Genomic DNA, 18,841 nt, shown 5'->3' with positions numbered 1-18,841 from the left:
TAGGCATATGATGTTCTAGGCCACCATCCCAATTTTATCAACTATTTGGAGTTGAGTAATATGACTTGGCTGTTAAAACATAAAGTGTTCAGGGTTATTTTTAAGCAGTGTCCAGACGGATATACAGATCAAGAGTCATCCATAAGCAAAACTACATTCTCTCAACAACTATGATATAATGAATATCTGTCATGGATCAGGCATAGTAGAAAGCAGGGCAGGGTGCAGGGGAGATATATAAGTAGACTAGAATGGTTCCAAGGAAGAAAATCTGGTAACTTAGGCATTTGTAATATGACTGAAAATAAATGATGAATCTAAAGGCAGCTTCAAAGAACTAGCCCCTTCCCTGAGGTTATCACTGTAAATAAAAACAAAGAAATCCCATCTGGTTTCTTCATTTTCTTAATTCACAGAATGTCAGTACTGGGGCTCAGAACTCCAGCTACCTACTCTGGATTTTCAAGATGTTTTAAAAAATGATGAACATGCGTACAAGTGGCTCTCCAGCCTCAAGAAAGTAGGCATAGTGCGACTCACTGGAGCATCCGACAAACGAGGAGAAGTTGTCAAACTTGGGAAAAGGATTGGTTTCCTTTACCTCACATTTTATGGGTGAGTTATCAAAATATTATATTCTGCCATTATATATAAAGTTTAATATGTTTCTCAGAAGGGATAATCTTTTGGTTGGAGGCACAGAATTTTCTATAATATCTTCAGCAGGAAATCAGATGAGAAGATGAGTCTAAAAATGAGGTTGCTGTGAGAATGACTGGAATTTTTAAGAAGTCTAAAAGTCCAAAGACATCAGATAACAAAAGCATCAGACTAATTATAGGTGTGTATTAGTTTGCTAGCGCTGCCATAAGAGAATACCATAGATTGGGTGGCTTAGACAGCAAAAATTTATTTCCTCACAGTTTGGAGGCCAGAAGTTCAAGATCAGGGGGCCAGCAGGGTTGGTTTCTGGGGAGACCCCTCTTCCTGGCTTGCAGATGACCACTTCCTCACTGTCTCCTCTGTGTACCCACAGTCCTAGTATCTGCTCCTCTTCTTACCAGTTCCATAGGCCCCACATGACTTAGCCTTAATCCTCTGTTATTGGCCCTATCTCCCAATTTAGTCACATTGGGAATTAGTTAGGGCTTCATCATTATAATTTTCAAGGGGCACAATTGTGTTTCTTTAAGATTTTTTATAAAACACTAAGCATTACAAATGTTCAAGTTCATTCAAGTGCTACCTCCCAAGAGTTGGTGAAAAATAAGATTGGGCCCTGGCCAACACTGCTCAATGGTTAAAGCACCAGCTGGTGCACTGAGGGGTCATGGGTTTGATTCCTGGTCAAGGGCACACACCTGGGTTGCAGGTTCGATCCAGGCCCCAGTTAGGGTGGGAGGCAATCTTACAGGCCCTATCTCTTTGTGTGTCTCTCTCACATCGATGTTTCTCTCTCTTCCCCTCCCTCCCTTCCACTCTCTCTGAAAATAAATGAGGGGGAAAAATATCCTCTGGTAAGGATTAACCAAAAAATTAATAATAATAAAATAAAATTGGACCCTGGGGGATTGAAATCAGCCAACAGATGTGTTTTAAAAAAAAAACAAAGAGGATAAAATTAACATGCAGAAAATTAAGTCTAGGCACCTCAGCACATAACAGGAAACATATTTTAACTTTGGAACAAGAACCCGTCTGCATAAGAAATGCCTGGGAGGTAAAACTAATTATAGATGGTGAAACACTAACAACAGGAAACACTTATCTAGAAGTGGGGGCATGACTTAATTTCCAACTTTTAGGGCCAACCTCTCCTATGAGATCTAGATCATTATTCTTGGGTTCATAGAGTAGAGAACACTGGAAGTGAAAAGGACCTTCAAAATTCCAAGGTTGAAAACTGATGGCACACAGGCTGTACGCAGATGTTTTGTTTGGCCCACATGATGTTGAAATAAAATTAAATTAGTCATCAGTACTTTAAAAGTGGGAGATTTTACATTAAATATGGATCTGACTTTTCTTCAAAAATCAAATCTGGCAACAGCTGAGCCTAAGTTCCCTCATGCCAACAAATGTGGACCTAAGTGGAGGCTGCCCCTGAGAGAACACATTCTCTCTGGTTTGCCAAAGTCCTTCCCAGCCTCAGGCCTGCAAGGGCTCTGCTGGCCTTTGAGTTTGCCAGCCCTAAACTACTAGTATAATAAGACCTCAAAGGAGGATTGAAAAAGCTCAGTCACTTGCCCCCAATGATTTCAGCAAGTTCATTCATTACAGAAGATCCTATATTTAGACTGGATGACCCACTTCAAGAATGCCATATAAAATGCGTACCTTTCCTACATCTATGAGACTTTGAATGGCCTTAGAGATCACAGCAGTTACAACAGGCAAACAAAAAAGGACTAAGAGCCCCAACTGTATTATTTGTTCTTTATTAATTTTCACAACCAGTTATGATCCCCCATTTCACTGATAAGAAATCTGAAGCCCACATTAAACTCTACCCACATTCCCACATGTGGTTAAAAAGGAACCAGGGTTGGGACCTCGGTCTTTTCTATCCCCAGGCTTCTTAATCCATGTCACTATCAATAGTATAAAGGAAAAACAGAAAGGATGCTTTCAGGCACCAGAGGTAAACAGAACATTTCAAAATAAATCTTTCCTACATTGTTGCACTTAGCTTTTATTTGCTGTCAGCAGATCTATGCCAACACATTTCACAATTTCATAATAGTGGCCAAATGGGGGGCTCTTTGTTGTAGCTCCCTAATACCCACCCCCATCCATCACGTAAGGGTCAGATTCTGAGTCCTGATTTATGAGTTGTGACTTTGTTTGTTGTTTTATTATTACAAATTGTAAAAATACAATTTGGCCACTGACCTAATATTGTTTAACTTATTGGAATAAATACTAAGGGTTTGTTGTCAAAATAAATCAGACCTCCTTCTAATATTCCATTTCCTTTGTCCGAGACCTGTGCATCTAATCAGATAGGTTTAACCTATTCAATTTCACCTTCCTCAAATGATCACATTTCTTTGCTGAATCTCTCAAACCATATACTCCAGGCCACAAATGCCCTTCTTGCCTCCTTACTGCTTTTCCCACCACTAATTGTCAAGATCTCTTCTTGGCGGGAATGGGGGAATTTTTTTCATTTCCTGTCTTATGAACTTATAGAAGAGGACAGTTTTGTTGGGTTCTGCTTTGTATTTTGTTTGCTTATTTGTGGGGCTTTGTTATTGTTGTGAAGAAAATGAGAACAGTGAATATTTTCCCTGAAGTTATTTTTCTTTCCTGCTCCTCTCCATGGTAATGAGGGAAAGTGATATTAAAGTTTGGGTAACATGAGATTTAAAAGGACAGGGAATATTTAGAACATTGGTCTCAACCTAAGCTGCACCGTTTTCTGGGTATTTTTTTTTCTTAGTTTCCATTATAAACTTTTTAAAAGTTTATCTATTTTCCCCAGAGGGAAGGGGGAAGGGTATGGGAAAAGATTAACAAATGCATTTATATGCATATATGCATAACCCATTGACACAGACAATAGCCCAGAGACTTTTTTTTAAAACAGGACTTGGATTTGGCCCGAGTATCAGGACTTCTGAAAACTCTGTAGGTGATTCTATGTGCAGCAATGGTTACAAACCTCTGGTTGAGAGGAAGAGGCTCTTCAAGGGAAGGCGGGTCTCAATTGGAAAATAACTTGGATGTTTTACATCCTCTGAGCTCTCACAATTATGTACACTAAATGGCATTTATAATGTTCATTTTTGTACTGTGCTGATGCCTGGACATGATTATCCTAACAAAAGAATCAGTAGCTGCCTTAATCAGGACCCCTCTCTTTCATATCATTGTTTTTCCACTGGCAAAGTAGCTTACCCTGTTTGAAAAACAATTGGTTGGAAAGGACACAGACAGCAGGGAGGCGAGGGCATGAGTGGAGATGTAGGGGGGCAATGCAGAGATACGGCCATATCTGTAATACCTTAATCAATAAAGAAATTAAAAAGAAAAATAATTGATTGGTGAGTGGATGAATGTAATGAATAAGTGAATACAATAAATAATGGAGAAGAGGCATTGCCAAAATTAAGAGAGGGATAGAGAAAGGAAAATGGATAAGGTTAAAGGTGAACTTTGTTTTTCATGTAGATTTTTCAAGAAGACTGGTTTCCATTCTTGTTTAGATGCCAGAACCAGTAATAGAGTGTTCTTACTTTAGTATGCCACCCTTGCAAACTAAAACCAACCTAGCACTTTTCATTCAAATAGGATTATCTTAGGCAAATTTGAATTGCATAGGTCTAAAGTGAGAAGTACTATATCTACTTATGGTGTTTGGCTGTCATCTCAATTGTTAAATGGTTGACTGGATGAACAAAAACAGTAGATTCCAGCATTTTGTGCAGCCTTGGTATATAGTGGGCAAAGAATAAATGCTTAGTGGATAAATGCATGCCTAGATGTTTTTAAAGGACTGCAAAGCAGCAGATGAAGGCAGTAATTATTAGAACATTTTATAACTATAAAATTATGTTCAACTACTAAGACAAAAATGGTAACAGTTTTGAGGACAAGCGTGTATGTCATTATCCACATCTGTATTTTCTCAGATGCCTGTTATTATTATGTTAGTGTATCAGACAACACACTTTTTTTTATCTTTTTAAAAACAATTTGTGGGTAGTCATTTTTTTTTTTTTTGCAATTTTGGTTTCTTTATTTTTTTATTTTTTTAATATATTTTATTGATTTTTTTGCCCCCCTCCCTCCCTTCCTACATACCCTCCCTCCCCAGAGTTCTATGTCCATTGGTCAGACAACACACTTTTAATGCAACCATGTGAAATGCTTGGCAACCTAATGCCTTAATGATGAAAGCATTCCTGGCAGAAAAGATTGAGAGTTGGTAAAGAGACTTCCACTGTCAATGTCATCAAATATATCTACTTGCGGGACAGTCTGTAAAATTATAACTCTTTTAGGAGGATTTAAGCCTTTGGTTTGGGGAAATGCAGTTTTTATAGAGTGAGGCCAAATGCCTCATCCCATTTCCTTGATGCTCAACCACCACCCCCCCACACACACACACACACACCAAAAGTGGCAAAAACTATGATACTGTCTTTATTGGAAAAATTATCTGAATTTTATGGCAAAATTTAACCCAATAGAAAAAAGTACTAACTCAGTGCCTCACACACACTTATTTCTCAGGAAATTTTAATAAGAGGGAATATATCCTAAAATTCTTTCTTACCCTTATTGTTATTTGGCAGTCCTTACTTAGAAAATTAACCTCTTGATCAATTCTGATGGACCCTTCTTCATTAGAAAGTCAATCAGGCCCAGCCAGCTTGGCTCAGTGGTTGAGCATAAACCTATGAGCGGAGGTCAAGGTTCAATTCCTAGTAAGAACACATTCCTGGATCAATCCCCAACAGGGGTGTGCAGGAGGCAACTGATCAACGACTCTCTCTCATCATTGATTTTTTTCTCTTTCCCTCTCTCTTCCTCTCCAAAATCAATAAAAATATATTTTTTTAAAAAGTAAAGAAACATGGAAATGAGTTTATTTTACCTGAAGAAATGAGCATGGAAGCTGTATGATTGCTGAATAAAATTTATAAGACCACAAGTTGTAGTTAAAATATAAATAAATACTGCATAATTTTTAGTTCCAAAAGAATTGAGGACCCAATGCCCCAAAGCAGCTGTATTCTGTTATGGCCCCAGACAGCTGATCATAGGACCAACAGGGAAACGGTTTAATCATGGCTTCCCTGTTGGCTATTTGTGAGTAGATCCAAACTTTTCATTTAATTTCTCTTCAACTGCAGACTTGCTTCTCTCTTTCTGTAGGAGTGTGTGAATACCTGCCATGCCCTTTGAGGCCTTCGGATAAAAGTTTACTGGAGAAATGTAAAATTCTATACTACTGCCCAGCTTTGCATCTGCCCAGGTGCCTTGCACACAGGCTTCATGAGGTGGATAAAATAATGTCAACCAGAAAGTGTCCACAGTGGGCGCTTTGTCAAATATAACAGCCAGTCCAATTAAGAATTAACACAGTTGAAATGGCTTCTCGGGAGTACAAGAATATCTCCCTTCCAGCAATTACTGAATTTCTGCTAGCATTTCTATAAGCCACCCCGGCAGCATTTCACACATTAAGTTGTATTAGAGACTGAGGATGTATGAGTGAAAAATATTATTATTCCTTGGCATTGGGACCCTTAGAAATTGCTACTACCCTTACTGGTAGCACAGCCTCCAGAACTTACTTTGAGGCAGCTACTTGCTTGATATTCATGCTATCAGAAAACATTTGTGAAGTGTAGGGCTGAACTGGGAAGGGGAAAAAAACACACATATTTACCCATTTTGGTATAGTTGTAGCCAAGAAATTGCTTGAGAAAACCGCACAACCTATCTTAAATAAAAATGGCTTCTGAGTTATGAAAAAAATAACAACCTAAAAGCAGTTCAGACTTGGGAAGAAAGCAAAGAAAACTTGTCTGAGTTCTGACTTTAGTTGTAATTCCATCCTACTCTGTAAAAAATTCACACTGGGATTTCTTAATGAGTTGTTTAAAGATTTAGTACTAACCATAGTGTTTGACTTGGGGCAGGGGCCTTTAAAATGTGTGTTCTTGTGAGTATTAGAGTTTCCTAAGCAGAGTTACAAGCTATGTTCTTTGGCCATTGTGAACCCCAGGTTATGTTATCAGCCAAGAGTCGGTCCCTGGGGTTCCCTCTGTAATATCAGGTTTCGTGGTAATTAAAGTTGCTGCCAACAAAACCACTTGAGTATGAGGTCATCTCATGAATGAAAGGAAAAATAACTTCTGTGTCGCATGCTCCTCTAGAAATCGTTTGAGAAAATTTATAAAATACCCTAGTAAGGCAGTTGTTTCTCCTCAAGTCCTCTGAACCCCATTGTAACTGTGGTTATATTCTAAGTAGCCAGGACAGACAGCTGTTATTATTGGGATGGCAAAAATAATTTTTTATGAAACACCTTTTATTGAGCTAAATGCTTTATCATCATTATCTTGCAGATTCATGATTCTGGTAAGAATCATTGTCCTCATTTTAAAGGTAAGAAAACTGAGGCAGAACAATCAGGTTGCAAACCCAGGGTTACTTGATTCAACAGTTTGCAATATTTCCTTTATGTTATGACTAGAGGCCCAATGCACAAAATTTGTGCGAGAATAGGCCTTTCTTCCCCTGACTATTGGCACCAGCTTCCCTCTGGCACCTGGGACCTGGGCTTCCCTCAAGACCCCAGCATCACCTGGAAGGTTGTCCAATCTAATTAGCATATTATGCTTTTATTATTATAGATACTATAGCAGTTTATTATCATCTAACATTTTCCCTATAGTTCCTACGCCATGATCACATTGACTATCAAATGTGGCTTCTACTCACATTTTTGGCTCAGATGCTAGGAAATAATTTGATAGAATAATATAGACATTTCTAAATTATAACAACAGCAACAGAATATTAATTCCCTCCCCCACCCCTACTAAATTCAATTATAGCTAAATGTTTATGCAAAAGGAAAATGACAAAGAAGCAGCTAACTTGTCACAAAAGAAGATAGAGTGTATAGTTTAATCTTTCACATCAGGAATCTAAACTAGCATCTAATTCTTGTTCAGATGAAATAAATTAAGCACAATTTGACCTCCCATCCCACCCTCAAAAAAAAACAAACTACTAAATATGCTTAAGGTAGAATTACTTTGTAATGCAATACATTCTAAGTTTTTCATAAGGAAGGCCTTTGGGACTTTGGAGCAAGTTGCTATAACATTTTTCTTTATGTTTTTAGAGGGTGTTATCTTTCTATAATTACCTGTCTTCATTTTGACTATTGGGAGTATCATTAACTTTTAAAAATAAATTTTTAAAGCACTTCCCACGGTAAAATATAATACAGATACAAAAAAATCACATAAAGCAAAATAAATTATAGCAAGGCAAACACTTGAATACCATCCAGGTCAAGAAATGGAACATTGCCACTCACACCAGAACACGCCCAAATATCCTAAACAGTCCCCAAATGTAATGGCTCTTCTGAATTTTATGATATTTTGGGGGGATCAAAGTGTTCTCACCAAGTGCGCATCACTTAGTATTACAGCTTGGTTTCCCAATTTTGTAGTTTTTTGGTATCTGTTTTTTTTTCCTTTGCTGCAATTAGTACTGTTAGTAAAACAAGATGAGTAATCAGCACCAGTGCTATGTCTATGTATCACTACTCACTTTAGTTGTCTGAAGCTCATTCCCTTGTAAATTCCTCAGGAAGGACTCAGGGGAACAATATTCTCTGAATTCTTGCATGTTGACAGAAGTTTAAGTCTTTTATACTTGAAAATCGAGTTGGCTAAATATAAAATTCTTGGCTCAAGACATCTTCAATATGCACTATGGTTTTATTGGCTATCTAATTTTCTTTTCCTTCTAAATAATTTGATTTTATTTTTTTACCTAGATGCCCAAATATATATATATATATATATATATATATATATATATATATATATATATATATAATTTTAAGGATCAGTAAATCAGTAAGATTGCAGACTATGTAAAGTTGGTGGTGGTTTTCTGGGGCAATTTTTAAGAGAGTATATGATATGGTCTTTCAGTATGCGGTTTCAAACCTTTTTCTTTAATTTCAATAATCTTTAATTGCAGTTTTTAATGTTTGTTCTGGTCTTTACTTTGGGTTTTTTCTTGTAAGAAATCCTACTACGCATATATTAAATCATCTTTGCCTTTTCTCTTGTTACTTTCTCTCATATTTTTCTTATCTCTTCTTTTTTATACATTTAAGTTTTTCCTTCTTTTATCTTCTAGTTATATAAAGGCATTATCTTTTATGCGTATTGATCTTGCATTCCTTCTAGCTTTGTCTTCATTTTTAATAATTTAAAAAAATAATCCTGAATATGTCACCCTATTTTTTAGTTTCCAATTATCAGGTAGATTATTTTTTCATATATGGTATCATTTATTAAAATCCTTTGGTTCATTAGATATAGCTATAAATAGACTAAACTTTAATCATTTTATGTCTTCAATTTCTATGTAAAATCTGTTTTCTTAACTATTAAGGAGAGATATGATTCAGAAACCTTTTGAAGCTTATGATTTTAAGTTGTATTTCAAAACTATGGCTTATAACACTCTAAGACCTGGTTCTTCTCCTTCACTTTCATCTGGACCTTTTCATTACTTTGTCCCTGTAATGGTCAATTTGGATTTGTTTTTCTCACATGGAAATTTAATTGTGGAAGGGAATGTGTCTGGTAAATTTTTAAGAGTTCATGGGGCCCAGACTATTCCAGTCCCTTAACATAAGCTTCTTGTACTCAGCTATTTGTAATGTAAAAATCCCCTCTCAGATTTAACTACCTTTCATAAATTGGCTGTCTGCACTTTCTAGCAAGTATCTATTTGCGATTTGGGAATTTTTCAGATCCATTAGGTGCCAAGTTGCTTTCCTCTGCTTTCTCCTACACAGTTACTAATACCACATATTATAAAGGTCTATCTATACCCACTCATTGTGTGTTTGTGTGTTGGGCCATGCGGGGGGGGGGGGGGGGTGTTGAGAGGAGGAGTGGTGGTCATAGATATATCTTTATACCTAATTTTGATTAGATGATGTCCCTGAGTTTTAGAGTTTGTACTCCAGATGCCCTGCTGGGAGAATTCAGAGAAATTAAAAACTATATCAGCATCATAACCTCAGAATCTTCCTTGTTTACATCTTTATATCTCATAGAGATTTCCATATTAGCTGAACATATCAGAAAGGTTACTTCTGTTTTTCTAGTTTATGTTTGGGAATATTATTAATTCTTACCTAAAAATGGTATGGACTTTTTCATATTTAGGAATAAATGCAATGTAATGTGTGTCCATAATGCAAGTAGAACTGAAAGATAATGATTTTTTTAAACATAAACTTAGACCCTGACCAGTGTGGCTCAGTTGGTTGAAACATCATCATATGCACCAAAAGGTCATGGGTTCAATTTCTGGTCAGGGCACATACTTAAGTTTTGAGTTCAGTCCCATGTGAGAGGCGACCAATCAATGTTTCCCTCTCACATCCATGTTTCTCTCTCTCTTTCTCTCCTTTCCTTTCTTAAGATCAATAAACATATCCTCAGATGAGGATTTAAAAAATCCTAAAACACAAATGCCAAGTATTTCTTACAAATAATTATAACCCTTCCCTAGAAATAACATAACAGTAATAATGGATGGCTAACGTAGTCACCACTGCATAGACCTAAAATATAGAGCTTATACCAGGATTAATGTTACTAGACAACCAGGAAAATAACACTATCTACTATTATCAAGTCCATGTTTTCATTCGAAAAATATTTTTTAATATACTTTATTGATTTTCCACAGAGAGGAAGGGAGAGGGATAGAGAGATAGAAATGTCAATGAGAGAGAAACATCGACCAGCTGCCTCCTGCACACCCCCTATAGGGGATGTGCCTGCAACCAATGTACATGCCCTTGACAGGAATCAAACCTGGGACCTTTCAGTCCACAGTCCGACGCTCTATCCACTGAGCCAAACTGGTTTTGGCTCGAAAAATATTTTTGATAGAGGACCAGTTGATATGAGATAATGAATATGTTTTAACTCAGTTCCCTAATGCACTGAGATATTTTTGTAAGACTTTACAGGACAATAAGGAAGCAGAAATATAAAGGGAACTCAAGGGTAGACATAGAGCAAATCATCACTGGGCCTAGAGTGAACTCCTCTCACTTCTGTGAGGCCATGCTCTCCCCCAGTAGACTCTCTGACAAACTCTTTCTTCTGCCTGCAATGACCTTTACTCTTCCAGGCAAGTTCTATTCAACCTTCAGGTCTCCATTCGATCCTCACTTCTTTACTCTAATAATACCTTGTACTTTAGCTTTGAAAAATTAATTATATTGTCTTCCCCATAGACTGTAAGTTTCATGAGGTGCAAGTCTATTCTATTCTATTCTATTCTATTCTATTCTATTCTATTCTATTCGGGTCCTGGTACATGAAATTTGTGCACAGGGTAGCGGGGTGTCCCTCAGCCCAGCCTGTACCCTCTCCAATCTGGGACACCTTGAGGATGTTAAACTCGAGGGATCGGGTCTAAACAGGCAGTCAGACATCCATTTCACAATCCAGGACTGCTGGCTTCTCACCTTCCTGCCTTCCTGATTGCCCCTAACTGCTTCTGCCTCTGATCACCCCCTAATTACTCCCATGCCAGCCTGATTGATATTTAACTGCTCCCCTGCCAGCCTGTTTGCCCCCAACTTCCCTCCTCTGTCAGCCTGGCCATCCCTAACTGCCCTCCCCTGCACGGTTGATTGCCTCCAACTGCCCTCCCTTGCACACCTGGTCCCTCTCAACTGCCCTACCTTGAAGACCTGATCCCTCTCAACTGCCTGCTCCTCCTGCTGGCCTTGTGCCTCCCAAGTGCCCTCCCCTGCTGGCCATCTTGTGGTGGCCATCTTGTGTCCACATGGGGGCAGGATCTTTGACCAATGGGGGCAGCCATCTTGTGTGTTGGTCAATCTGCATATTACTCTTTTATTAGATAGGATAGAGGCCTGGTACATAAGTGGGGGCCAGCTGGTTTTCCCTGAAGAATCAGGGTGGGGGTTCCCTTGGGGTGTGGGGTGGCCTGGGTGAGGAGCCTGTGGTGGTTTGCAGGCTGGCCACACCCCCTGGCGACCCAAGTGGAGGCCCTGGTATCTGGAATTTATTTACCTTCTACAATTGAAACTTTGTAACCTGGAGTGGAGCCAAGCCCCCTGCTCACTCCATGGCTGCAGCCATTTCTATTTGGTTTTATGTACCTTCTATAAGGGTGTGTGGAAAGCTTGGCTTCCATTGTCAGGGAAACCCAAGCCTCTCTCAACTGCTCTCTGTGGCTGCAGCCATCTTGGCTGGGGTTAATTTACATACTCGCTTTAATTGGCTGGTGGTCATGGCTTAAGCAGAGTGATCGTTAGTTTGCATATTACTCTTTTATAAGGTAGGATTCTATTCTTCCATTCTATTCCATTCCATTCCATCCCATTCTACATTCTCAATTCCTGGTCCATTGTGTGTGCCTAATAAATGATAATGCAAAAAAGTGAGTAACTGCCTCTAGGAAGTCATATGTGGAAGTGTCACAACTATAGTTACAAATAATATACAATATGATATTCCTTTGGATGGCTAACTATAAAATGTTTTGTCTATTTTAGCTAAATCATTTTGCATGTTAAAATTTAAAAAATAATATACTATGTGCATATGTTTTCAAATCATTGGGAAAAGCAATGATGTCCCAAAGAAGGTATTCTTTCATTACCTGACAAAGAAGAGCTTGCAGCAGGTCAACATTGAGAGTTGTAGCTTCTAGTGATAAAATAGAGAACACCTTTTTATATAAGTAGCATTACAAAAGTGAAAAAAGATTACAAAAAAATCCAGCATGATTCACCAAGTGGGAGCCACTAACCAAAAAGGAATAAAATGCATCATCCAGGACAAAAAGGACTAATTTGGCATAAACAATAAACATCCTATACATTCTAAAGGTTTTTAATTTGTCACAAAATACTATTAACATCATACAATATCATGATATTTATAACTGGCCATCTATATTAGGGTGAAGCTAGTAAATTAGCTTTTAAACCAAGTCCATGAAATATTCTCAAAAATAAGAATTGTAATACACAGAAACTGTTCACAAAAACCTTTGAATAGAGAAAAATATAAGCAAAATTTTTAATTAAATGCTGAGAATGACATCTTGTAATTTTAACTCAGTGGTTTGTTTAAAATAGCATCTTTGTTTGTTTAGCTTTGCTTAAAACAGCATCTTTGGCAAAAGCAGGATTACTTGTAGCATAATATGGAGCATCTACATCATTAGATAAAAATGCTATGCTGAGACCCAGCGGTGTGGCCCAGTGGTTGAGCATTGACCTATGAACCAGGAGGTCATAGTTCATTTCCCAGTCAGGGCATATACCCAGGTTGCAGGCTCAGTTCCCAGTGTGGGGCATGCAGGAGATAGCCAATTAGTGATCTCTCTCTCTCTCTCTCTCTCCCACTCTCTTTCTCTCTCTTCCTTCTGAAATTAATAAAAATAAATATTTTTAAAGGGGGTGGGGGAGATGCTGTGCTGAGCCCACCTCTTTAGTTGCAGAAGGATCAATCCTGCCCCTCTGCTTCAGTCCTGGGAATTCTTGATGATCTGCTTGCGTTTTGCCTTACTTGGAACGCTTTAGAATATGTCTCAAGTGAGAGGTGCATGTCAGTACACCCCCATCTCATGAAAGCTCCACAAGTGGGCTTTTAAATGATAGTTTCTACACAGGCCTATGGATTATGTTTGCATTTGTTTCAGCCATGTTTCATGGGAGATTTGGATTTGAAAAGGATAAGTGAAAGCCTAGAGTCCCAGACAGTCAGCAATCTTCTTGGCACGATTCATTTCTACAAGGAAAGGTAGATGAGATGACGTTTTCAGGATTTTTCCAGACTTATGCTAAAACTATTAGGAGGCTATTCTGTGATTGGAACTGGCAAGCTCCTTTCTTGGGACTTATCATTATGTATGAGCACAGACGTGTAGACTACACATCCCAAAGATACTCTAGGGCTAAAAAAATGTTTGTCATCCCCTGCCAGTTAGATCAGAGGGCCGGAGAACTGCTCCGATGAAGCCAAGTCACCGGCCCCCTTCCCTGAAGAAGCCAATTAATGTCAGACAAAGAAGAGAGTTGTTCCCTGGCTAAAGCTCTCACCTGCTCTCTCAGCCAGCTCTTGGCTGCAGCAAAACTCATTAGTTGACCCTTGATCATAGGAGGAACCAAGAAAGAGAATTGAGGTGGATCAATGCAAAACTATCACCACTTTTTTAAAAATATATTTTATTGATTTTTTTTACAGAGAGGAAGAGAGAGGGATAGAAAGTTAGAAACATCTATGAGAAAGAATCATCGATCAGCTGCCTCTTGCACACCCCCTACTGGGGATGTGCCCACAACCAAGGTACATGCTCTTGACTGGAAACCTTTCAGTCCACAGGCCCATGCTCTATCCACTGAGACAAATTGGTTTTGGCAAAACTGTCATCACTTTTGGAAAAAAAAATTTTTTGAATTCAGCCATTTCCTACTGACAGTGTCAACAGCATCATCTTCTTAGTCAGAAGATATTATATATTCTGCAATGTGTTGAATTTAGTTCTTCTGACTCCTTAAATCCAATCCTTTCCTATGTCTTGATAATTCTTAGGATGCTGATGCTGAGAATATTCTGAATCTGTATTATATATGTTACGTGGAGTGCATGAACCTCATAGAGATTGTGTATTTCTTGGCAATAGTCAATACATATACTGGATTGCTTGACTCATACTTGAAATGAGTTGCAGCAGGATATACACTGAGTGGCCAGATTATTATGACCACCTGACGTTTCTAGGCAAATTAGCCGTACACTGCATCATATGGAATATGGAAGCCAAAGGCCTGTTCGAATACCTTTGCTGTCTGCAATTACCAAGATAAAATGTCTCCAATTCGCACAAGAACACAAGGATTGGACAGTTGAACATTGGAAAAAAGTCATATGGTCCGATGAATCACATTTCCAGTTGCATCATGCAGATGGCAGAGTGAGAATTTCATGAAAACAGCATGAAAGCATACATACTGGCTCTCTTTGCAGTTCATGGTCACTGGTGGAAAGCTCTTTAACCTTTTCTGAAAGATATGAAAGATACACCAGGCTTTCCATCAAGAATTTATATGAGAAGAAAAAGCCTGGCTGATGTGGCTCAGTTGGTTGGGCATCATTCTGTGCACAAAAAGGTTTCTGGTTCAATTCCCAGTCAGGGCACATGCCCAACAGTTGTGGGATTCCCTGAAAGCAGTCCATATATAATGTACTCTCACATTGATGTTTCTTTCTCTTCCTCTCACTAAAAATCCATAAAAAATAGTTTTAAATGAGAAGTAAAAAAAAAAAAAAAAAAAAAAAAGAAGAAGAAGAAGAATAGGTAGTTTTACTCTCTGCCACAGAAAATGGGGAGAAAACGCTAACTTTCCTTGTCAGATTCCTAGGCCTAAAATAAATGTCCCAGAAATGCATACTTCTTCTTCCCTGACTTCATTCAAATCTCTGTGAAAAACTCCAGCTCTTTCCAGCGTACTTCCGAAAGCATCATCTCTGCTGTGGTAGTCCTCTGACCCCCAGTCCTTACCTTCTTACATGACTTTATTTTTTTATAGTACTTATCTCTGTGTAATATTAGATTTGGTCATTTGTTTGACTTTTTTGTTCCCTGCTCTAGCTCTATTGAAAAACAATGCCTCGAATTGAATAGATACTCAATATACATTTATTGAAAAATGATTTCATAAATGTGAGCATAGTTAATAAATGCACATTATAACAGCAATAAAATGATGTGCATGTATAGTGACTTTTTTTTTTCAAACTACACTTCTGTTTATGTAGGAACACAGTTTCTTTCCAATTACCCATTTGTCTTAATCTTCTGAAAAGCTTTACAAAGTCTTAAAAATGGTTTATTTCCTTGTCACAGGGTTGCAAGTTATTACCACTTCTGTTAACGTTTTTTTAACTTTTAAGGCAAGCTATTTTTTGGTAATGGAAGTAAATTTTACATAACATAAATTTAACCATTTTAAAGCATACAATTCTGTGTCATTTAGTAAAATGACAATGTTGTGAAACCATTATCTCTATCTAGTTTTAATACATTTTTATCAATAAGGTTATTTTTTTAATTAATCATTCACCTTATAGTAGTAAAACACTAATTCATTACCTTGCAATATCTCTATATATAAAAGCCTAAGTGACTGAACAGCCGGATAGCCAGTTGGCCAGTTGCTATGATGCACACTGAACACCAGGAGATAGATGTTCAATGCAGAAGCTGTCTCCTGGTCAGTATGCTCCCTCAGCGAGAGCACCACTCAGCTGACCAACGGGTGCCAGATACCTGGCTCATGGCTGGCAAGCACAGTTGCAGCAGTGTGAGCCTCTCCTGCCTCTGCAGCAGCGCTACCTGTGGTGGCAGCAGCAGATGCAGCAGGGCCAGGATGAGCGGGAACAGTGTGGTGCCCAGCCTGGGCTCAGGCTCCTCCCTGGCCGCCTGCCACTTCACTTCATGTTTGACTACATCCCTCAGGAGATGTCAGACTGCTGGTTTCAGCCCAATCCCTGCAGGCCAAGGAATTGGACCAAAACCAGCAGTCCAACATCCCCAAAGGTGTTCCGGATTGCAGAGGGCACAGGCCAATCTGAGAGATCCCACCAGTGCACGAATCCGTGCACCAGGCCTCTAGTATTAAATAAAAAGAAAGAATCAAGCATTTTTCTTATCATCCCCACATAAGCTATTATATAGGGAAACCAAATACTAGTTGAGAGAAAAGTTAAAAGTGAAAAAAATATTACAAACAGAAAGACACCTAGATATTGTCTTGTCACAAAAGAAGATAATGTTATCTATAGTTTTGCCAAATAAAGAAAATAGAGTCTGTCCAAGCCTCTGCATTTTTTCAGAAACACAGAGGAGAGGGGAAGATGTTGAACTATGACTGTAGAATGGAAAGAAACTTCTTAATGGGTAAGAGGTTTTAGAATAATGGAAATGTTTTTGAAACCAGATAGAGATGGCAGTTACCAACATTATAAAGGTATAACATGCCACTAAATTATTCATTTTAAAATGGCTTATGTTATATCAACTTCACCTTAATAAATCATTTCTAGAAAGGCATGAAGCTATTAAAAACAACCTAAATTCCACATACACCTCTTTATAAACTCTGTCAATTAGATGAATTTACTCTCTTTTGGAGAGAAGAGCAGTGAGAAGATGCTAATTTGGAAATGATTACTTTAGACAAAAAAAGGTCAGACTCATCTTCCTTGGCTCATCATCATTATGGGAATTATTTCATAAAATGAAAAGTTTCCATTCCCCCCATGTATCAAGTTCATTTTAGCACATTTTCTCTGGCTCAGTTATAGCCAGTTTAAACATATGTTTCTTGTATTTTACAGACATACTTGGCAAGTGCAAGACAAAATCGATGCAAACAACGTGGCTTACACAACTGGGAAGCTCAGCTTTCACACTGATTACCCAGCGCTCCATCACCCACCTGGGGTAAGGTGAGCCTCGCCACATTCCACAAGGCAGGCCAAGGACCACTATCCCCTCTTTGGAGCCTAGATGATCATAATACACAGCTAATTTGCCCTATGCTTTCTCCAAATACAACCCAAACTCAATATCTCTGTACCTAAATTCTGAATAGCTTCCCATTCCCAAGGGATCAAAGTTTCTCATGTATATTTCTTAACATTTTTTGTTTGTTCCTGCAACTATTGGCACTTTTGGCTTTGCCTAGACATTTTACCACAGCAGTACATCTTGAGGTCTTTTTGCACACTTACCAATCACAAGAGAGTTCAAAGAAAAAATAGGGAAAAGAAAAAGAACACAATGTAGATTTTCCACACAAAGTCATACTGCCATCATTCATATTAATTCGCTATTACTAAAACCACAAAAACAAACACCATCTCCATAACTTAGTGGTTTAAAAGAACAGCAGCCACTTAGGTCATGTTTTTACAGTTTGGGGTGCGTTCATCTGGGCAGTTCTGCTGCTGCTGCTGCTGCTGAGTCGGCTGGTCCTGGTTGACCTAGGTGATGGTTGAGTCAGCTTGTCCCTGTCCACTTGCTCTATCATATCATCCTCCAGCTGGCTAGTTCAGGCTCATGCACACGGCAGCTGGCAAAGTTTCCAAAGAACAAACCAAATGTACAAAGCCTCTCAAGACTTAGGCTAGTAACCAATATAATGTCACTTCTGCTATGCTTTCTGGTCAAAGTAAATCATAAGATTAGCCCAGATTCAAGAAGTGGGGGAAGTAGAGTTCACCTTTTATAGGAGAAGCTGCAAAGACAGACTGCAAAGGGGATATAAATGCATGGAGCAGAGTAACCCTGGCTAGTTTGGGAAACCATCTACTCTCCCATCTATCAGGTTCCTCTTCAAGGAGGATGTTCAGCATGGAGCCATAATCTAGGATCCTCTTCCCCTATGTTATTGCAAAACCGCCATTTTATTTTATTCTTTATTTTTTATTTTTTAAATATATATTTTATTGATTTTTTTTACAGAGAGAAAGGGAGAAGGATAGAGAGTTAGAAACATCAATGATAGAGAAACATCCATTAGCTGCATCCTGCACACCCCCTACTGGGGATGTGCCCTCGGTCAAGGTACATGCCCTTGACTGGAATCAAACCTGGGATCCTTCAGTCTGCAGACCAACACTCTATCTACAGAGTCAAACCAGTTAGGGCCAAAACTGTCATTTTAGTAAACCAGCTACATTTTTGCAAAAGCATCATTTTGTTAAACCAAATAAAAATATATGGTCAGGAAATTACCTTCAAAAAGATATTTTGTGTTTTTTTTTAATATATTTTTACTGATTTCAGAGAGAAAAGGAGTGAGAAATAGAAACATCAATGATAAGAGAGAATAATTGAACAGCTGCCAACTGGACTTCCCACACTGGGGAGCTAGCCTGCAACCTAGGCATATGCCCTGACTGGGAATTAAACCATAACTTCTTGGTTCCTAGGTCATTGCTCAACCTCAGAGTCATACCAGCTGGGCTTATTCCTATTTTTAGAGCTAAATAGGACA

The 18,841-nt window shown here is 38.4% G+C and overlaps 1 protein-coding gene across 5 annotated transcripts in view; it reads left to right on the top strand.

Annotated features, from left to right (window-relative positions):
* BBOX1 (gamma-butyrobetaine hydroxylase 1) overlaps positions 1–18,841 on the top strand; it is a 53,095-nt gene that overhangs the window by 22,683 nt on the left and 11,571 nt on the right. For all 5 annotated transcript variants that reach the window (XM_036427627.2, XM_036427625.2, XM_045577681.1 and 2 more), the window contains 2 exons: positions 417–615; positions 17,178–17,283. In XM_036427627.2, the coding sequence (XP_036283520.1) occupies positions 417–615; positions 17,178–17,283 (305 nt within the window). The remainder of the gene's footprint in view (positions 1–416; positions 616–17,177; positions 17,284–18,841) is intronic.

This window comes from Pipistrellus kuhlii, unplaced genomic scaffold (assembly GCF_014108245.1).
Source record: "Pipistrellus kuhlii isolate mPipKuh1 unplaced genomic scaffold, mPipKuh1.p scaffold_m20_p_9, whole genome shotgun sequence".
In the NCBI taxonomy this organism is placed as follows: Eukaryota; Metazoa; Chordata; class Mammalia; order Chiroptera; family Vespertilionidae; genus Pipistrellus; species Pipistrellus kuhlii.
This window is presented reverse-complemented; position numbering and strand designations above follow the sequence as displayed.